Source organism: Cherax quadricarinatus, chromosome 65 (assembly GCF_038502225.1).
Source record: "Cherax quadricarinatus isolate ZL_2023a chromosome 65, ASM3850222v1, whole genome shotgun sequence".
NCBI lineage: Eukaryota > Metazoa > Arthropoda > Malacostraca > Decapoda > Parastacidae > Cherax > Cherax quadricarinatus.
Window position 1 is genome coordinate 14,587,049 of NC_091356.1, and position 20,617 is coordinate 14,607,665.

At 39.7% G+C, this 20,617-nt stretch overlaps 1 protein-coding gene across 6 annotated transcripts in view; it reads left to right on the top strand.

Annotated features, from left to right (window-relative positions):
• LOC128700550 (transformer-2 protein homolog alpha) overlaps positions 1 to 20,028 on the top strand; it is a 153,504-nt gene extending 133,476 nt beyond the window's left edge. For 4 of the 6 annotated variants that reach the window (XM_053793823.2, XM_053793819.2, XM_053793822.2 and 1 more), the window contains one exon: positions 14,044 to 20,028. In XM_053793823.2, coding sequence (XP_053649798.1) covers positions 14,044 to 14,066 — 23 coding nt within the window. In that variant the 3' untranslated portion in view covers positions 14,067 to 20,028. The remainder of the gene's footprint in view (positions 1 to 14,043) is intronic. The other 2 variants (XM_070098973.1, XM_053793820.2) reach the window with 2 other exon arrangements.
• The last annotated feature ends 589 nt before the right edge of the window (positions 20,029 to 20,617 follow it).

The following is a 20,617-nucleotide window of genomic DNA, read 5'->3' on the forward strand; positions in this document are numbered from 1 at the left end:
GTGATGATTGATGGGATGGGAGTTTTTTTCTGGGGTTACTTCCCTTCCCTTTAAATCTCTCAAACCAACCTTTGCTGGCCTTAAATTCACTCACATCATCACTAGTTGCTGGCATTTTTTAATTAAATCGTCATGCAACTTCCTAGCCTTTTCACATATGATCGCTTGAGAGATGCTATCTCCTGCTATCTCTCTTTCGTTTATCCACACCAGTAACAGTCTCTCAACATCTTTGAGCACTTGCGATCTCAGTTTCGAACACATAGTTGCACCTTAGTTTCGAACACATAGTTGCACCTTTGGCAAGAACAGCTTTCTTGATTGCTGTTTTCTTGCCCACAATAGTAGCGATGGTTGATTGGGGTTTTGTGTACAACCTGGCCAGCTCGGAGACATGCACTCCACTTTCATACTTAGCAATGATCTCTCTCTTCATATCCATAGTAATTCTCACCCTTTTTGCTGTAGGGTTGGCACTAGAAGCTTTCTTGGGGCCCACGGTGACTTATTTTGCAGGTGCAATCACTAAAAAGGCTGTGATAATATGAAATGTTCCAATTGTCTGCTTGGAAGCGACCGCTGTGGCTGGCTGGCTTGTAAACACTGGCCAGAAGTGGACGCGTCTCAGACGGAACGAATAGTGTTGGTAGTTTTTTAGCGCTAGTCGAGGCAAAATTTTTGTGTTACAATGTATCGCTAGTCGGATTTATCGTTAATCGATGCCATCGTTGGTAGAGGGCCCACTGTACTTGTATTAAATAAAGATTATTATTATTATTATTATTATTTTCTCTCAGTTGTTTGTTGGGCTATCTTACTGAAACTTGGGCAATTTATGATGGAAAGATGCTTCTTAATGTACACCAAAAATTAAAAAGATCAGACCATAAATAATGGAGTTCGCTTTTCAGCCATTAGCCGCACCTTTGCGGAATATTTTTGTATGGTTTTTATGGTTGTATTCTTGGTTTTTTGGTCTCGTTTGATAGAATGGAAGATATGTTACAGAAATATATGATTTTGATTGCTTTCAGTATAAAAAGTACCTTGAAATTGAGCTCTTAAGTAGCGACGTTCAAAAGTAAACAAATGACGTCACTGTGTGATACATATGCACCTGCCAGTCCAAATTCCAATAGGCAGTCAAGAATGGGTTGGCATTATTTATACAATTATTACAGCAAAATTGAAAGAAATCTGACCATAAATAATGGAGTTCACTTCTCAGCCACTAGCCGCCCCTTGGCGGTATATTTTCGTATGGTTTTTATGGTTGTGTTCTCGTTTTTTTGGTCTCATTTGATAGAATGGAAGCTATATTACGGAAATAGATATGATTTTGATTGCTTTCACAACGAAAAGTACCTTGAAATTAAACTCAAAGTAGTGGAAATGTTTGATTTTTGCTGATGTTCAAGAGTAAATAAGTGACTGGAAGAATGTATTCAGATATTTGAAAGCAGACATGTCAGCAGATAGGTCTATGAAAGATAAGGTGAATCATAGAATTGATGAGGGGAAAAGGGTGAGCGGTGCACAGGAAAAGTCGGTCGATGGATCTATAATTTCCTCACTAACAGAACACAGAGAGTAGTCGTCAACAGAGTAAAGTCCGAGGCAGCTACGGTGAAAAGCTCTGTTCCACAAGGCACAATACTCGCTCCCATCTTGTTCCTCATCCTCATATCCGACATAGACAAGGATGTCAGCCACAGCACAGTGTCTTCCTTTGCAGATGACACCCGAATCTGCATGACAGTGTCTTCCATTGCAGACACTGCAAAGCTCCAGGCGGACATCAACCAAATCTTTCAGTGGGCTGCAGAAAACAATATGAAGTTCAACGATGAGAAATTTCAATTACTCAGATATGGTAAACATGAGGAAATTAAATCTTCATCAGAGTACAAAACAAATTCTGGCCACAAAATAGAGCGAAACACCAACGTCAAAGACCTGGGAGTGATCATGTCGGAGGATCTCACCTTCAAGGACCATAACATTGTATCAATCGCATCTGCTAGAAAAATGACAGGATGGATAATGAGAACCTTCAAAACTAGGGAGGCCAAGCCCATGATGACAGCTCATCAGTGGTTAGTTCTTCATTGTCCTCCTCCACCAACTCTTCCACATCCTCCCCACTAACCTCCAACCCCAAGGACTTCCCCAATTCCACAATTGATTCCTCAACTGGTATACTACTCCTCTCAGGGTTAGCCTCAAACCCTTCAAAATCCCTTTTGTCTACACATTCTGGCCACAGTTTCTTCCAAGCAGAGTTCAAGGTTCTCTTAGTCACTCCCTCCCAAGCCTTACCTATAAGGTTTACACAATTGAGGATATTAAAGTGATCCTTCCAAAACTCTTTTAGAGTCAATCGAGTGTCTGTGGTCACTTCAAAGCACTTTTGAAACAGAGCTTTTGTGTACAGTTTCTTGAAGTTGGAAATGACCTGGTGGTCCATGGGCTGCAGGAGAGGAGTGGTATTAGGAGGCAAAAACTTCACCTTAATGAAGCTCATGTCCCCATAAAGTCGCTCTGCCACGTCTGTAGGATGACCAGGGGCATTGTCTAACACCAGGAGGCACTTAAGGTCTAATTTCTTTTCAGTTAGGTAATCTTTCACATTGGGGGCAAATGCATGGTGTAACCAGTTATAGAAAAATTCCCTAGTGACCCATGCCTTACTGTTTGCCCTCCACAGCACACACAAATTATCCTTGAGGACATTCTTTTGCCTGAACGCTCTGGGAGTTTCAGAGTGATACACTAATAAAGGCTTCACTTTGCAATCACCACTAGCATTGGCACACATGAGAAGAGTAAGCCTGTCTTTCATAGGCTTATGTCCTGGGAGTGCCTTTTCCTCCTCAGTAATGTAGGTCCTGCTTGGCATTTTCTTCCAGAACAGGCCTGTTTCATCACAATTAAACACTTGTTCAGGTTCCAGTCCTTCAGTTTCTATGTACTCCTTGAATTCATGCACAGATTTTTCAGCCGCTTTGTGGTCCGAACTGGCAGCCTCACCATGCCGTATCACACTATGGATGCCACTACGCTTCTTAAATCTCTCAAACCAACCTTTGCTGGCCTTAAATTCACTCACATCATCACTAGTTGCAGGCATTTTTTTAATTAAATCGTCATGCAACTTCCTAGCCTTTTCACATATGATCGCTTGAGAGACGCTATCTCCTGCTAGCTGTTTTTCATTTATCCACACCAATAAGAGTCTCTCAACATCTTCCATCACTTGCGATCTTTGTTTCGAAAACACAGTTAAACCTTTGGCAACAACAGCTTCCTTGATTGCCGTTTTCTTGCCCACAATAGAAGCGATGGTTGATTTTGGTTTCTTGTACAACCTGACCAGGTCGGTGATACATACTCCACTTTCATACTTATCAATGATCTCTTTCTTCATTTCAATGGGTATTCTTACCCTTTGAGGTGTAGGGTTGGCACTAGAAGCTTTCTTGGGGCCCATGGTCACTTATTTTCCACAAACAGCACCGAAAACACTGTAATAATACGAAATATTCCGAGTGTATGCTTGAATGTTACCGCGGAGGCTGGCTGGTAAACAATGGGACGGGCGGCACATGTGAGGCTGGCTGAGGGCGCACATTGGACGCGTCTCGGACGAAGGTCGCTGAGCGGGTTTTTGTCCACTATGCGGGGCAAAATTTTAGCGAACAAAGCGTTCGCTATGCGGATTGTTCGCTATGCAAGGCGTTCGCTATGCGGGGGTCCACTGTGTATATATATATATATATATATATATATTATATATATTATATATATATTATATATATATTATATATATATTATATATATATTATATATATTATATATATATTATATATTTATTATATATATATTATATATATTATATATATATAATAAATATATAATATATATATAATAAATATATAATATATATATATATATATATATATATATATATATATATATATATATATATATATATATATATATATATATATACAGTGGACCCCCGCATAGCGAACTTAATCCGTGCAAGAGGGCTGGTCGTTATGCGAAATGTTCGCTATGCGAATTAATTTTCCCCATAAGAAATAATGGAAATAAAATTAATCCGTGCAAGACACCCAAAAGTATGAAAAAAAAATTTTTTTACCACAAAAAAATGTTAATTTTAGTACACACAAACTGAAAAAGGCATGCACAATTACATGACACTTACTTTTATTGAAGATCTGGTGATGATTGATGGGATGGGAGGAGGGGAGAGCATTATCTTCTTACTGTTTAGAAGGGGAATCCCCTTCCATAAGGACTTGAGGTAGCAAGTCCTTTTCTGGGGTTACTTCCCTTCTTCTTTTAATGCCACTAGGACCAGCTTGAGAGTCACTGGACCTCTGTTGCACAACAAATCTGTCCATAGAGCTCTGTACCTCCTGTTCCTTCAAGACTTTCCTAAAATGGGCCATAACATTGTCATTGAAATAGTCACCAGCACGGCTTGCAACAGCTGTGTCAGGGTGATTTTCATCCATAAAGGTTTGCAGTTCAACCCACTGTGCACACATTTCCTTAATTTTTGAAGTAGGCACAATGGATTCCACAACTGGCATAGGCTTCTCAGGGTTAGCCCCAAACCCTTCAAAATCTTTCTTAATTTCCATACTAATTCTCACCCTTTTTACCACAGGGTTGGCACTAGAAGCTTTCTTGGGGCCCATGGTCACTTATTTTCCAGAAACAGCACCGAAAACACTGTAATAATACGAAATATTCCGAGTGTATGCTTGAATGTTACCGCGGAGGCTAGCTGGTAAACAATGGGACGGGCGGCACATGTGAGGCTGGCTGAGGGCCCACATTGGACGCGTCTCGGACGAAGTTCGCTGAGCGGGTTTTTGTCTACTATGCGGGGCAAAATTTCAGCGAACAAAGCGTTCGCTATGCGGATTGTTCGCTATGCAAGGCGTTCGCTATGCGGGGGTCCACTGTATATATATATTCAACAAGTCGGTCGTCTCCCACTGAGGCAGGGTGACCCAAAAAAGAAAGAAAATCCCCAAAAAGAAAATACTTTCATCATCATTCAACACTTTCACCACACTCACACATTATCACTGCTTTTGCAGAGGTGCCCAGAATACAACAGTTTAGAAGCATATACGTATAAAGATACACAACATATCCCTCCAAACTGCCAATATCCCAAACCCCTCCTTTAAAGTGCAGGCATTGTACTTCCCATTTCCAGGACTCAAGTCCGACTATATGAAAATAACCGGTTTCCCTGAATCCCTTCACTAAATATTACCCTGCTCACACTCCAACATATCGTCAGGTCCCAAGTATCATTCGTCTCCATTCACTCCTATCTAACACGCTCATGCACGCTTGCTGGAAGTCCAAGCCCCTTGCCCACAAAACCTCCTTTACCCCCTCTTTCCAACCCTTTCGAGGACGACCCCTACCCCTCTTTCCTTCCCCTATAGATTTATATGCTTTCCATGTCATTCTACTTTGATTCATTCTCTCTAAATGACCAAACCACCTCAACAACCCCTCTTCTGCCCTCTGACTAATGCTTTTATTAACTCCACACCTTTTCTTAATTTCCACACTCCGAATTTTCTGCATAATATTTACACCACACATTGCCCTTTAACAGGACATCTCCACTGCCTCCAACCGTCTCCTCGCTGCTGCATTTACCACCCAAGCTTCGCACCCATATAAGAGTGTTGGTACTACTATACTTTCATACATTCCCTTCTTTGCCTCCATAGATAACGTTTTTTGACTCCACATATACCTCAACGCATCACTCACCTTTTTTCCCTCATCAATTCTATGATTAACCTCATCCTTCATAAGTCCATCCGCCGACACGTCAACTCCCAAGTATCTGAAAACATTCACTTCTTCCATACTCCTTCTCCCCAATTTGATATCCAATTTTTCTTTATCTAAATCATTTGACACCCTCATCACCTTACTCTTTTCTATGTTCACTTTCAACTTTCTACCTTACACACATTCCCAAACTCATCCACTAACCTTTGCAATTTTTCTTTAGAATCTCCCATAAGCACAGTATCATCAGCAAAAAGTAACTGTGTCAATTCCCATTTTGAATTTGATTACCCAAAATTTAATCCCACCCCTCTCCTGAACACCCTAGCATTTACTTCCTTTACAACCCCATCTATAAATATATTAAACAACCATGGTGACATTACACATCCCTGTCTAAGACCTACTTTTACCGGGAAGTATTCTCCCTCTCTTCTACACACCCTAACCTGAGCCTCACTATCCTCATAAAAACTCTTTACAGCATTTAATAACTTACCACCTATTCCATATACTTGCAACATCTGCCACATTGCTCCTCTATCCACTCTATCATATGCCTTTTCTAAATCCATAAATGCAATAAAAACTTCCCTACCTTTATCTAAATACTGTTCACATATATGCTTCAATGTAAACACTTGATCTACACATCCCCTACCCACTCTGAAACCTCCTTGCTCATCTGCAATCCTACATTCTGTCTTACCTCTAATTCTTTCAATTATAACCCTACCGTACACTTTTCCTGGTATACTCGGTAAACTTATTCCTCTATAATTTTTACAATCTCTTTTGTCCCCTTTCCCTTTATATAAAGGGACTATACATGCTGTCCACCAATCCCTAGGTACCTTCCCCTCTTTCATACATTTATTAAACAAAAGTACCAACCACTCCAACACTATATCCCTCCCTGCTTTTAACATTTCTGTCATGATCCCATCAGTTCCAGCTGCTATACCTCCTTTCATTTTACGTAATGCCTCGCCTACCTCCCCCACACTTACATTCTGCTCTTCTTCACTCCTAAAAGATGGTATACCTCCCTGGCCAGTGCATGAAATTATTGCCTCTGTTTCTTCCTTAACATTTAAAAGTTCCTCAAAATATTCTCGCCATCTACCTAATACCTCCATCTCCCCATCTACTAACTCCCCTACTCTGTTTTTAACTGACAAATCCATACTTTCCCTAGGCTTTCTTAACTTGTTTAACTCGCTCCAAAATTTTTTCTTATTTTCATTAAAATTTCTTGACAGTGCCTCTCCCACTCTATCATCTGCTCTCCTTTTGCACTCTCTCACCACTCTCTTTACCTTTCTTTTACTCTCCATATACTCTGCTCTTCTTATAACACTTCTGCTTTGTAAAAACCTCTCATAAGCTACCTTTTTCTCTTTTATCACACCCTTTACTTCATCATTCCACCAATCACTCCTCTTTCCTCCTGCCCCCACCCTCCTATAACCACAAACTTCTGCCCCACATTCTAATACTGCATTTTTAAAACTATTCCAACCCTCTTCACCCCGCCCCCCCCCCCCCACTACTCATCTTTGCACTAGCCCACCTTTGTGCCAATAGTCGCTTATATCTCGCCCAAACTTCCTCCTCCCTTAGTTTATACACTTTCACCTCCCTCTTACTTGTTGTTGCCACCTTCCTCTTTTCCCATCTACCTCTTACTCTAACTGTAGCTACAACTAAATAATGATCCGATATATCAGTTGCCCCTCTTTAAACATGTACATCCTGGAGCCTACCCATCAACCTTTTATCCACCAATACATAATCTAATAAACTACTTTCATTACGTGCTACATCATACCTTGTATATTTATTTATCCTCTTTTTCATAAAATATGTATTACTTATTACCAAATCTCTTTCTACACATAGCTCAATTAAAGGCTCCCCATTTACATTTACCCCTTGCACCCTAAATTTACCTACTACTCCCTCCATAACATTTTTACCCACTTTAGCATTGAAATCCCCAACCACCATTACTCTCACACTTGATTCAAAACTCCCCACGCATTCACTCAATATTTCCCAAAATCTCTCTCTCTCCTCTACACTTCTCTCTTCTCCAGGTGCATACACGCTTATTATAACCCACTTTTCACATCCAATCTTTATTTTACTCCACATAATCCTTGAATTAATACATTTATAGTCCCTCTTTTCCTGCCGTAGCTTATCCTTCAACATTATTGCTACTTCTTCTTTAGCTCTAACTCTATTTGAAACCCCTGACCTAATCCCATTTATTCCTCTCCACTGAAACTCTCCCACCCCCTTCAGCTTTGTTTCACTTAAAGCCAGGAAGAATGGAGGGTTGTGTTGTCTGGCACAGGAATTGATCAGCACAGCAGCTCTTTGTTGGGTAATTAATGGTTTAAGGTGATTAGTCGCAGTTGAACCCAAGCACACATACCATAGGTGAGAAACCATATCATGGGCAGTGCTTGAACCCACTGTTAGCGAGCCGTAAAACTCCAGTCCAATGGGGCTTCAAGCCCTGTCCGTGGTATGGTTTGTTTGCAATCGTGTCATTACGATTTTGAGTCGCCATAGGTGAGGTAAGGGTAGCTTAGGAGTGGTATAGTAAATAGTGCCTTTTGGGGTGCATAGTACTGGTACCATTCGACTTACGACCAAGCTTGGTTCCGACCAACCGGTCGTAAGTCAAGTTGAACCTTACTATTGAATGTCAACATCATATTATTGTAATGATTTTATTTTATTGTTTTATTTCATTTAATTTTTTACTTAACTTTTTATGCTGTTAGTACTATATTTGGGGATATTGGCAGTTTGGAGGGATATGTTGTGTATCTTTATACGTATATGCTTCTAAGCTGTTGTATTCTGAGCACCTCTGCAAAAGCAGTGATAATGTGTGAGTGTGGTGAAAGTGTTGAATGATGATGAAAGTATTTTCTTTTTGAGGATTTTCTTTCTTTTTTGGGTCACCCTGCCTCGGTGGGAGACGACCGACTTGTTGAAAAAAAAAAAAAAGTACTATATTTTATACTGTAAGGTTTAGGAGAAAGTGTATACAACACACAGTTGTTTATTTCGCAGACCATTTGCATACAAAACATGGTTGTATGTCAAGCAGGTCATAAGTCGGATTGTAGGTGTATCGTATCTTGGAGAAGATGCCTACTGCTTTGGAGACCTTCCTGGCTATGTGTTGGATGTGGGTATGGAATTTCAGGCTGCAGTCATGCTGAAGACCTAAAAATTTTGCCTCAGTATCTTGTAATGGAGGAATCATTGATCAGTATTTTAAAGTGTATATTTAGAGCTTTGTTTCCAAACAGTATGTAGGTTTCGTCTATATTGAGGGCGAGTTTGTTGGTCGTCATCCACCTAGATATTTTTAGTAGCTTGTCATTGACAGTGTCACTAAGCATACATGGAGAGGGTTTCGGGAGTCAATGCCCCTGCAGCCCAGTCTGAGACCAGGCTTCATGGTGGAGCAGGGTCTGATCAACCACGCTGTTAGTGCTGGCTGCATACAAACTGACGTACAAACCACCGCCTGGTTGGTCAGGTACTGACTTCAGGTGCCTGTCCAGTGCCTTATTGAAGACAGCCAGGCGTCTGTTGGTAATCCCCCTTATGTATACTGGGAGGCAGTTGTCTTGGGGCCCCCAATACTTATTGTGTTGTCTCAGTGTACTCTTGGCACCCCTGCTTTTTGTTGGGGGAATGTTGCATCTCCTGCAGAGTCTTTTGCTTTCATAGGGAGTGATTTTCGTGTGCAAGTTTGGTACTAATCCGTCTTGGATAGTCGGATTTGAGTGGGAGAAGACACTAGTGTCATCTACAAATAAAACAGGTTTAAGGAGATGAAGTGCACTGGGAAGATCATTGATGTAAATGAGGAAGAGCAGAGGGCCAAGGACACTACCTTGTGGCACTCCTATGACTACAGGCTGAGTAAATGATGTTACACTGTTTGTGGAGACACTGATGTCTATTACTAAGATGAGATTTTAGGTATGCGAGGGTATGTCCTCCGACTCCATAATGTTCTAGTTTAAGGTGCAAGATAACAATTGCTCTGGGGCACTTTCAATGTCGTATATTATGTTAGATATTTTCATTAAGTAATCTATGAAATTTTTTCAAAATTATGTAAAAGATGTGCTGCATATGTTAACCAAATATATAGTCATAGTAAAGCGAACATAATTGAGAGATGTGGTAGTCATGTGAGCTACCACACCTGACTTCCTACAGTAAGTACTTCTCACCTCTTACCCTACATTAAGACTTCAAATACTGTATTTTAAGGTAAGTAATAAGTGTACTGTATGTGTAGACAGCCTGTACTGTCTGCACAGACAGCCCATGCTGTCTGCCAGCTTAGTTCATATTTCGCGCCACTCAAGTGCTGCCACCTATAGGCCTTGCCACTTCAGTATGCCCAGACTTGCCTCACTCTCACTCACACAGCGGCCTAGCAGCAAGACACAAGGCCTCCCAGCTTTCTCTCGTGGGATGGCCCTGCCCGGGCCATGGGCACAACACACAAGCCTGTGTAACCCACCTACGACTTAACAATGAAGTAAGAAGCCTCCGAAGACGTATTATTAACCACCCGCTACCAGAATACCAAACAACCCATTATAAATGGTGACAGCGGTGCTCGCAGCAGTTGTTTGCCTGGAGAGAGGGAGGAAGAGGTATGAAGTCATCTTCACTTCATCACCCTACACAAGAAGCATCCGTCTCTCAACGAGTTATCCTGATGTCGTGTCTGCACATTTGAGCATCCAGACACAGGTACAAGCAGGATCCAGCCGAAATTTGCCGAATTTCTTTGAGAATTGCGAGTGGCGTCCCAGTGACTCCACGCTACAGTGTCCCACGCTGTTTCTCAAGTCACGTGTTCAGCGTCACTTGTATGTTGCTGTTGTTGTTCAGCTCAGCACAGCTGTTTCAGCAAGCCAGAGGTGAGTTTTGTGGTGATTTCTGCGTCCAGTGTGTTTCCCTGTGTTTGTGGGTGAGAGGAGGAGGAATGGCCAGATGCTCGCCCTGCCATACACTCACCCACGCTCCTCGCCACCACACTACCATACACCACTCACCACTGCCCACTCCCTCTGCTGTTTTTCGTGTGATTCGTTGCCAGAGCTGTGTATCCGAGTGCCCGAGGCCACTCGAAGCTACGTGGATCAGCATGCCGCGTAGATCACGACACCACGTGGATCACGATGCCACGTGGGTGTGGGCGATGTCACGTAGACCTACGAGCTACGTGAGTTACCGGATGTCCCAGGCCTCATGCTGTGGTCTGCTGCCCGCATCACATCGATGTCACCCACGATGCTGCTCGACTTCATGACGTCACGATGTCTGCCTGACGTCACCTCGAGATGTCTGCTGACGTCACCTCGCGACATCACGCCTGACATCACATGTCACCATCGAGTGTTCAGTAATTATTTTAGTATTGTCGAGAAAATATATGTCGTGTGTTAATTAATTCCTCTCAGTCAGTGTTCTCACATGTTGTACTGCGGTGTGTTTTTAAAGTTTCCGTGTGTCCAGTGAGGTCTGAGCCAGACCTGAGTAGCACCACTGTGTTAAGTCACCCTTGTGACCAGTGTGTTTGACAGCTGATTACTCAGCCCTGAGCGTATGAGCCCCCTTGTACAGAAAGCTTTTATGCTCGTCGCTCGTGTTGTTCTGCAGAATCGTACCTGCTACGATTCCCATCAAGATTTGTTTCACTTCACCTCCAGACCGTCAGAGTGCAGTTATATGTAGAGAAACAAGTCTGGGGATGCTTAGACTAACCTCTGCTATAACTTCAACTGTCGAGAGATGATACTCGCCAAGCCGCAGTTAGGCCTGTCGGCAGGCGCTGTGTCAGCCTCGTGTCACAAGCTTCAGTGAGCAGCCTGCACAAAGAAGATGTCACTTTGACTGCTAGCTCTCTCACTGCAGTCTGGTGTATGATGTTACAACTCCCAGATGTTTCGCCCAGTCGTCTCTGCCACGACTCGCTCCACAACTCGCTCCACGCTCGCCGGCAGTGACAGCCCAGCGACAGTACCAGTTGAGAAGTGTCCTCCTGAGTCGCTTGCCAGAAGTCCTGCCCAGTTGCAGAGTTTTGTCGACGCCTCACTCGAGGGCACCAGCATGTTGTGCTCCAGGTTGAGTGAAACCTGCAGCCACTGCTACGATGACTGCTTCACCGTTCCAGAGGAGACCGTAACCTGTTACGTCACAGCTCAGCCGCAGCAATGTCTCCTGTGTTGCAGTATCTGTCCAGACGCAGGAAGGCGTGCAGTGATGCCCTTCGATGCTCACTGCCTATGACCACGATGTTTAGCATACCCCACATGTTTTTTCTTCCCTCCCTGTAGGAAGTTTTTTTCCATGTTCATATGTATATATATGTTTTTATTTTGTGTTCTGTGCCCTGTTCCTATGAGAGAGACACCGAGTTTCTTTTACCACCAGTATTGTCGCGTCGGGACGACGCGCAGTAGGTGGCCAAGCGTATGTAGACAGCCTGTACTGTCTGCACAGACAGCCCATGCTGTCTGCCAGCTTAGTTCATATTTCGCGCCACTCAAGTGCTGCCACCTATAGGCCTTGCCACTTCAGTATGCCCAGACTTGCCTCACTCTCACTCACACAGCGGCCTAGCAGCAAGACACAAGGCCTCCCAGCTCTCTCTCGTGGGATGGCCCTGCCCGGGCCATGGGCACAACACACAAGCCTGTGTAACCCTCCTACGACTTAAAAATAAAGTAAGAAGCCTCCGAAGACGTATCATTCACGCACCCACTTTCATCATACGAAACAAACCCATTATATATGTGCATTTTACTTGATTTTTTATGCCTAGTTCTATTGCAATCTTAACGTGTTTACACTATAATATATTATCAGGCATTTATATGCATTTAAAAGTGGAAAAAAAGGATGATTCACTTTACAGTGGTAGCCTAGAGCCTAACCCGCTGTATAAGTGGGACCCTCCTGTAAATACTTTTTTTAAACGTACAGTATTTCTTTATTCGTTCGAAATATTGCACTGTACATAATCAATATATTCATTAAGGTTCATGGTATCTTTGCATTGATAAAAGCTCAAGAGCACAATATCTCGGTATAAGAGGAACAGTGGTACACGAACATCAATTAATGGTGTGATTATATGTTTTAAGTAGTACATTAGTTTCTCAGGAAGTCCTTAAAGCATTCTGTTGTTTTACTCTTAACAGTAATGGGGATTTATAAGTTTAGCACACTGTATTTGCCTATAAATACTGTTGCCAATACTTTCCGTGCTCTTGCTGTTTCTTTTCTACTGTCATTGCTCTTCTTATGGCCAGACCAATGCTGCAAATTGTTTCAGCCCCTTGTCTTGTGGCAATTCTAATCTTCCATTGTTCTTAATATAGCTCTCCATCTCTCAACATGCACTACCATCCTTGTTTTTACTATCTCTAATACTATCTCTGCTCTTTCCCTTCTCCCCTTACCATTTCCCAATCCTTTTTCCACAACCACTCCCATCTCTATTTGCTGTATTTTTCCTTTGCTTACCCTCTTTTTTTTTTTTTTCTTCTTTAAATTGCCTTGGTGTTGCTAAAGCTGCTTACCTTCTCAGGCAAACCTCATGCCAACTCCAAAGGTGCTGGCATCAGACGCTGATCGTCTGAGCCAACGTAAATATTTAAGCTTCTGTTTGCATGTTGTGTAAAAGCCACAATATATTTTTCATCACCTTGTAGAGGTAAACAATTTATAAACTAACAGTCTAGTGGTGTCAAAGACATTGGAAAGCCTGCCCCTTCCTGTTCCTCTAAATTGTAGCTATGAAATTTAGCAACCCTAAGTAAATCCTCAGGATATGGTATACAACATAGTACAGTATCTTAGTCTAAAATCCCTGATGTTGGACTGAGTTTTTTTTTTTTTTTCCTCATGGCATGCCTTCCTCTGATAAGGATTTTTTTTTTTTTTAAAGTTCCTATTGAGATCAGAATAATGTTTGAGCTGCTGCCTCAGTTAAGAATATTTAAGGTAGAATTAAGAGCAAAAAAAAAAAAAAAAATTTCCTTTAGTCAGTTGTAAGTGTAACATATTAATTATATAGCATTATATTCATCCCTAATTATTTGTATGTTTGTACCAACCCAGGTCGGCTGAAGGCATCGGATTAAGATGCCAAAGTGATGCCGATGAATTGGGACACTGCTGACAAGGTGTATTTTCAACATGTGCAGGATGCTCTCTCAGCAAAGAAGTGATGAATCATACAGGAACTAGTTCAATAAACAAGATATTATATTGTGGCTTTTATTTGACATGCTTCCATAACAGTTTGTTTTATAGTTAAAGACTGTCCATTACTGTCATTGGTGTAATTTTTCCCCCAGGAATAAAGTAAAGATTATATTATTTTTAATTCCAAAGTTGGTTTAATTTTAAGTAGTTGACAACCCAAGGGAGATTGAGTAGGCATGGTAACAGGCAGCATTACCTCGGTTTTGTTAGGTAAAAGGACACGAGTGCAACTAATGTGACATTTTATTGTAGCAATGTTTCGCTCTCCAGGAGCTTTATCAAGCCGTTACAAAGAATACATGGACACAGAGGGTATATATAGGCTTAGTGAGGTATAATACTATTGGTGGTAGTAGTAGTAGTAATAGTGTAGTAGTAATAGTGTGGTAGAACAGTCAACTTGCACATGATTAAAAGGTTATAAACGCTATTACTTGGGTAGCATAAAAATAGGTTACACAAATATTTCTGTTAGTGGTTGGATTTCAGAAGGCCTGTTTTAGTGTTCCTCCTCTGTTATGTTCTTGTGTAGTATTAACAGAAATGACTACGTGATGCCAGGTTTATCGTTTTGAGGATTTTTTCTAATACTTCAGAGATGATGAAGCTGCCTTTGTTTTGCTTGATTGTGTTAGAAGCAGGAATTAATGATGATTCACAGCATTTACGTCTGCTGACATTAGGTTTTCTGATCACTAGTCGGGCATCGTTGAATTTCACGAGGTGATTGGTGGAATTCCAGTGTTGTATGCAGGCGTTGTTAAAGTTATCGTTCCTACATGCGTTAATGTGTTCACTGAGACGTGTTTCGAGGTTCCTATCTGTTTCACCTACGTATATTCTGTTGCAGCCTCCACTATATAGTGTAAACTGCATTGACTGGTTCGTGGTTGTTCGATTTTGTCCTGTACTGGATGCGATGGCGACTCCAGTGTTAGTTTGTGCTAGTACCTTAGAAACATTTAGTGCAACATGGCTGTTGGGAAGGATTATAACTGTTAAGAGTGGTGCTGCTGTGTAGAGAATTGATGATCTGAAGAGCTCTTTTCTTGCAGTCTTTTATGAAAAATTAAGGAAACTGTAGATCAGTGAATCAAGAAACTCGGGACTACAAATTCGGTATGCTCTTAGGAAACATCCGATGATACTTCTTTTGGTCTCGGTATCTTGACTGGAATAGAAGTGGGCAAGATCATTTTTGTTTGTAGATTTACGGTAAACTTGAAATCTTGGATTATCTACTTTGTGAATGAGGACATCTAGAAAAGGTAGCTTGTCAATGGACTCTTCTAGTGTAAAGTGAATAGCTGGTTCAGCTGCGATGAGCCTTGCCCGATGATTCCACACATCAGAACATTTGGAAGCTATGAGGACGTTGTCCACATAACGTAACCAAGTGACACTGGTGAGGATGAAGTGTTCAGCTTTCAGGTGCTCTACATACAAGTTGGCTAAGATGGCACAAATGGGGGACAACATTCCCATACCATAGGTTTGTAGAACCTTTTATTGAAAGAAAAGCAGTTGAAATTAATGCAGAGTTCAAAAGAGGCATCATCATTGGATTTTTCCTAAGAGCATACCAAGTTTGTAGTTCTGAGTTTCTTGATGAGGAATGTACTTGCATACACCAAACCTTCACTGATCTACATTTTCCTTCCTTTTTCATCAAAGACTGCAAGAAAGGAGCTCTTAGGTCATCAATTCTTCGCACACCATCACTCCTAATAGTTATAATCCTTCCCAACAGCCAGGTTGCAGTGAACGTCTCTAAGGTACTCTCACAAACTAACACTAGTCACCAGCACTTCCATAAGGTATCTAACCAGGACAAAATTGAACCACCACGAACCAGTCAATGCAAGAGATTACACTACCTTGTGGAGGCTGCGACAAAATATATGTTGGTGAAACAGCAAGGAACCTTGAAACATGTCTCGATGAACACATTAACGTATGTAAGAATGATAACTTGAACAATACCTGCGTGCAACATCGGAATTCCACCAATCGCCTCATGAAATTCAATGATGCCCGACTAGTGATCAGAGAACCTAATTTCCGTATATGCCTTGAATCATCATTAATCACTGTTTCTAACAATCCAGCAAAATAGAGGCAGCTTCATCATCTCTGAATACTATTAGCAAAAGTCCTCCTCAAAACAACAAACCCTGCCATCACAGTCATTGCTGCCAACACTACACAAGAACATAACAGAGGAGGAACACTGAAATAAGCCTTCTGAAATCCAACCACTAACAGAAATATTTGTCTAACCTATTTTTATGCTACCCAAGTAATAGCATTTAACCTTTTACTCATGTGCAAGTTGATTGTTCTACCACATTGTATTACTACTACTGCTACTACCACTAGTATTAAACCTCTAGGTCTATATATACCCTCTGTGTCCATGTATAGTTTGTAATGGCTTGATAAAACTCCTGGAGAGCGAAATGTTACCACAATAAATTGTCACATTGGTTGCACTTGTCCTATTACCTAACATACTGTCAGTAATTCTACCAACATTAATACTTCTGTTTTACACTCCTATAACAGAAGCTGGTTCCCATATCATATAGTATAATATACCTGTTAGTTGGTGATGTGTATTAGTATAGTGTTTGCAAATTTCTCATTTGTTAAAGAAACATCAAAGATAATCATGATCAAACTGTTGTCCTCGTATATATATTTGGTCGTAATGCTAATGTCTAAAATAGGTACAAGAAATGATCCCTGGACAGATTTTGCATATCTCCTAACATTGGTCAGATTCTGTAATTCAGGGCCCATTACCATTTTCCAATCTTATCCTACAGTATTTAACTGGAGAAATGACAATTTTACCATTTCTGTACTTTCCAGCTTTTAGCTGAGCTAAATGTATTTTATAGGCCTTGAATAACTGTTGCATAGGCTGTTTCTGTCATTGACTCCTGTTTTATATGGAGCAAGACCTGAACTCTTGATAAATATAAATTATTTGCTGAAGGTAATTTACTCAAGGATATAATTTCAAAGCTTCATGATCAATATATAATTTACTGCTTAAAATCTGAAAATTAACATTGATCTAGTAACTGTCTTGCAATCACATATAGTATTGCTAAAATGCAGATAGATAATTATAGATGGGTTATAAGCACTGTAGCCAGTATTGATGTTTGTTATTAGTGCTGTAAATAATCACTCACTAAGAGGCATAGTGTTAAAAGTTGAGCATCCAACAATTGGGGCATTAAATTTAGTGGAAGTGCATACAATCTTATTTTAATTCTCACATTTCAAAAGGTGGTATTTTCTGTTTGAAAAACAAACGAGTTAGTCATGCAAGATGTACAGCTATATGTGCATGGCATAAAAAAAATATCCTGAATATCTTAATTGATTCATTTGTTGCAGTTGAGGGTAATAGAATCTGAACTGGTCTTCCAAAACTTTCAAAACTATCGTATATTAGTTTTATGCACTAAACCTATATGGGTCATACAGTGCTGCACATCTGTAGTACTGTACTATCTGATTACTTTTTTAAATTAAAATTTTGTTGTTAGAATATACTATGTATGCACTTCATCTCAGAAATTTGACAAAACTAAAACTTGTGTTTGTTCCTCTCAATTTTTACTTCTGTAGGACTTGGTACATTGGTATTATTATAAACCCACAAGGGCCATACAGCACTTGGTATATTGAGAGAATGTATAACAAAGGTTGGTAAAATGCTCATGGCATCCATCTTTGAGTAAAAAGGTGTATGTGGTTTTGAAAAGCTGAGGTGTATCAGAAACTTAAATTTTCTAATAATGTATAGCTTATTATCCTGCATGTATTTTAAGTTTTTGTTCCTTAAAGAACTACACCATACTTGAATGATTTCCTTTTGGATTTAGTGCTTAATATGATTATATTATAACTTGAGTGATTTATATAATTTTCAAAATTGGCATGTGTTTATATGTACTAGTCTTGTTTCAAATATAGCATAAAACTGCCTTTCATCTTTAAAGTATTCACAAATATTTTTTGTTTTAATTTTATTATATAAATTGCTCTTCTGATAATTATTAGTCTACCATAGTAAAAGGTTGATTTGTTTTTTTTACTTTCGTCATCATAAATGAATATTTTGTATTTCAGGGAGATACAAGTATTGATGCTTGTGCCACAACTGCTGTCACCTTAAGCTAGATCACAAGATTCCTCAGAGGTTGTATGTGTTCCAGATTTAGTGTGTTGCATTGAAGACCTGATTTATCAGAAGTAATTTGTTGAATCTAGGAGTGATTTCACTTATTTCCTAAATAGCCTGAAGTAACCCAAGCAAGTTTGCTTTTAAATGACTTGTCATAGTACACTAACAGTGGGCATTGAGTAATGTTTACTATTGTGTTACATTGTATGTTGAACTGTTTTGTTGAATGCAGCTGGAGGAGTGTTGCATTAAATTCACAAACAGAATGGATATTTTCATTACTGTAAAATAAGGATACAAATGAGTATGCCCATATGAGTGAGCCTATGTACACACAATGTTGATGGAAAAACCACTTGTTGACAATAAAACAAGAAATTGTCTGCAGTTTTCAACCCCCACCTTGGATTCACAACTGAGGTTGAAATATACAGCCAAAATTTTGTGCAGTTGTCAAGTGTTTTCCATAAATATAACTGTTCATTGCACTGCAACAACCATCATATATAACATGTACAGCAGGACTTATGATATAGAATATTACCATATGCCAAATGAAAGTTTTGTTTGTAGTTTAGACAAATGATATTCTGTTAATAAAATGTTCTGAATACATTAGTTAGTCTGTTACCTCTAAATTTAAGAAGTGAACCTTGTCCATTGTCTGTTAGTATTAGTGCCAGATTGTTTTCTCAATTTTTTTTTTTTTTTTCAACATTTGTTTTTCCTGAATGAAATCTCTGCCACTTGTGAAACTGTGAGGGACATGCAACATTTTCCTGTTTTGTTTTTGGTCACAAGTGGTGACAAATATGTTAAATTAATGAATATTGAGGAACCTAGCAAAACATAACTAATTGTTTAGCTAAAGATTTTTTTAATTGGTCTTTTTTTTTTTTTACACTAGCACACTATTGAATCTGTGCTAGGTTGTCTTAAATAAAATAATTATACGTTCTCTAATTGTAGGATATAGCATAGATTGTGTAATTAATACACATTAATTGAAAATATAAATCCCCTTAGGTAAATTCAGTATATTTTTTTCAGGATGTGAGCAAGTGGATTAAGTTAAATTCCAGTTTCGTACATGGAAGTAATTATGGAAGCAAATATTGTAGTTTGTGTCAAGAATTACTCTGAGAAATATCTAGGGACTTTTTTTTTTTTCCTATCTAGTTGCCTTTGTTCTAACTTAGTTTATAAGCTGCTCTTGTCTATGAATTACAAAGTGTGATTTATTTAATTATTACGTCCTTTTTTTTTTATTTAACAGGATTTTCAGCAACACAGTAGAAATGGTGAAAATATAAAATATTACATTATATAACTGTTAAGAGGTGACTTCTGAAAATGACCTGTATGGTGAATCAATTGAAACCTGGAGAATAGTGTGATCTCCTAGGATATGTTTGTATGGGGTTTCTATTTAAGTGTATGTACTTTAAAAGGATTTTAAAATGTATTGTACATTATAGTGCAGTGAATGCAAACTAATGCAACATTGAAACTTAGTTTATGTATTGAGTATTTTTTTTTCTTTAATCTTTATGTAAATTACATTTTTCTGTCAGTGGGAGCGAGATGTAGTTTTAAACTTCTTGAATAATTGCACATAAAGACTTTCAAGTACATTGAATGTATTTATATATCCTTATATTACTACTAGATGGGGTTGTAAGAGAAGTAAATGCTAGGGTGTTCAGGAGAGGGGTGGGATTAAATAATGGGGAATTGAATACAAAATGGGAAGTGAGTTACTTTTTGCCGATACTGTGCTTGTGGGAGATTCTAAAGAAAAATTGCAAAGGTTAGTGAACTAATTTGGGAGTGTGTAAAGGTAGAATGTTGAAAGTGAACATAGAAAAGAGTAAGGTGATGTGAGTATCAAATGATTTAGATAAAAATTGGATATCAAGTTGGGGAGGAGTATGAAAGAAGTGAATGTTTTCATATATTTGGGAGTTGGTGTCAGCAGATGGATTTATGAAGGATGAGGTTAATCATAGAATTGATGAAGGAAAAAAGGCGAGTTGTGCATCGAGGTATATGTGGAGGCAAAAAATGTTATTTATGGAGGCAAAGAAGGGAATGTATGAAAGTATAGTAGTACCAACACACTTATATGGGTGTGAAGCTTGGGTTGTAAATGCTGCAGTTGGAGGCAGTGGAGATATCCTGTCTAAGGGCAATGTCCCCTCAAGGAAGGTTCCTTGATGTTGG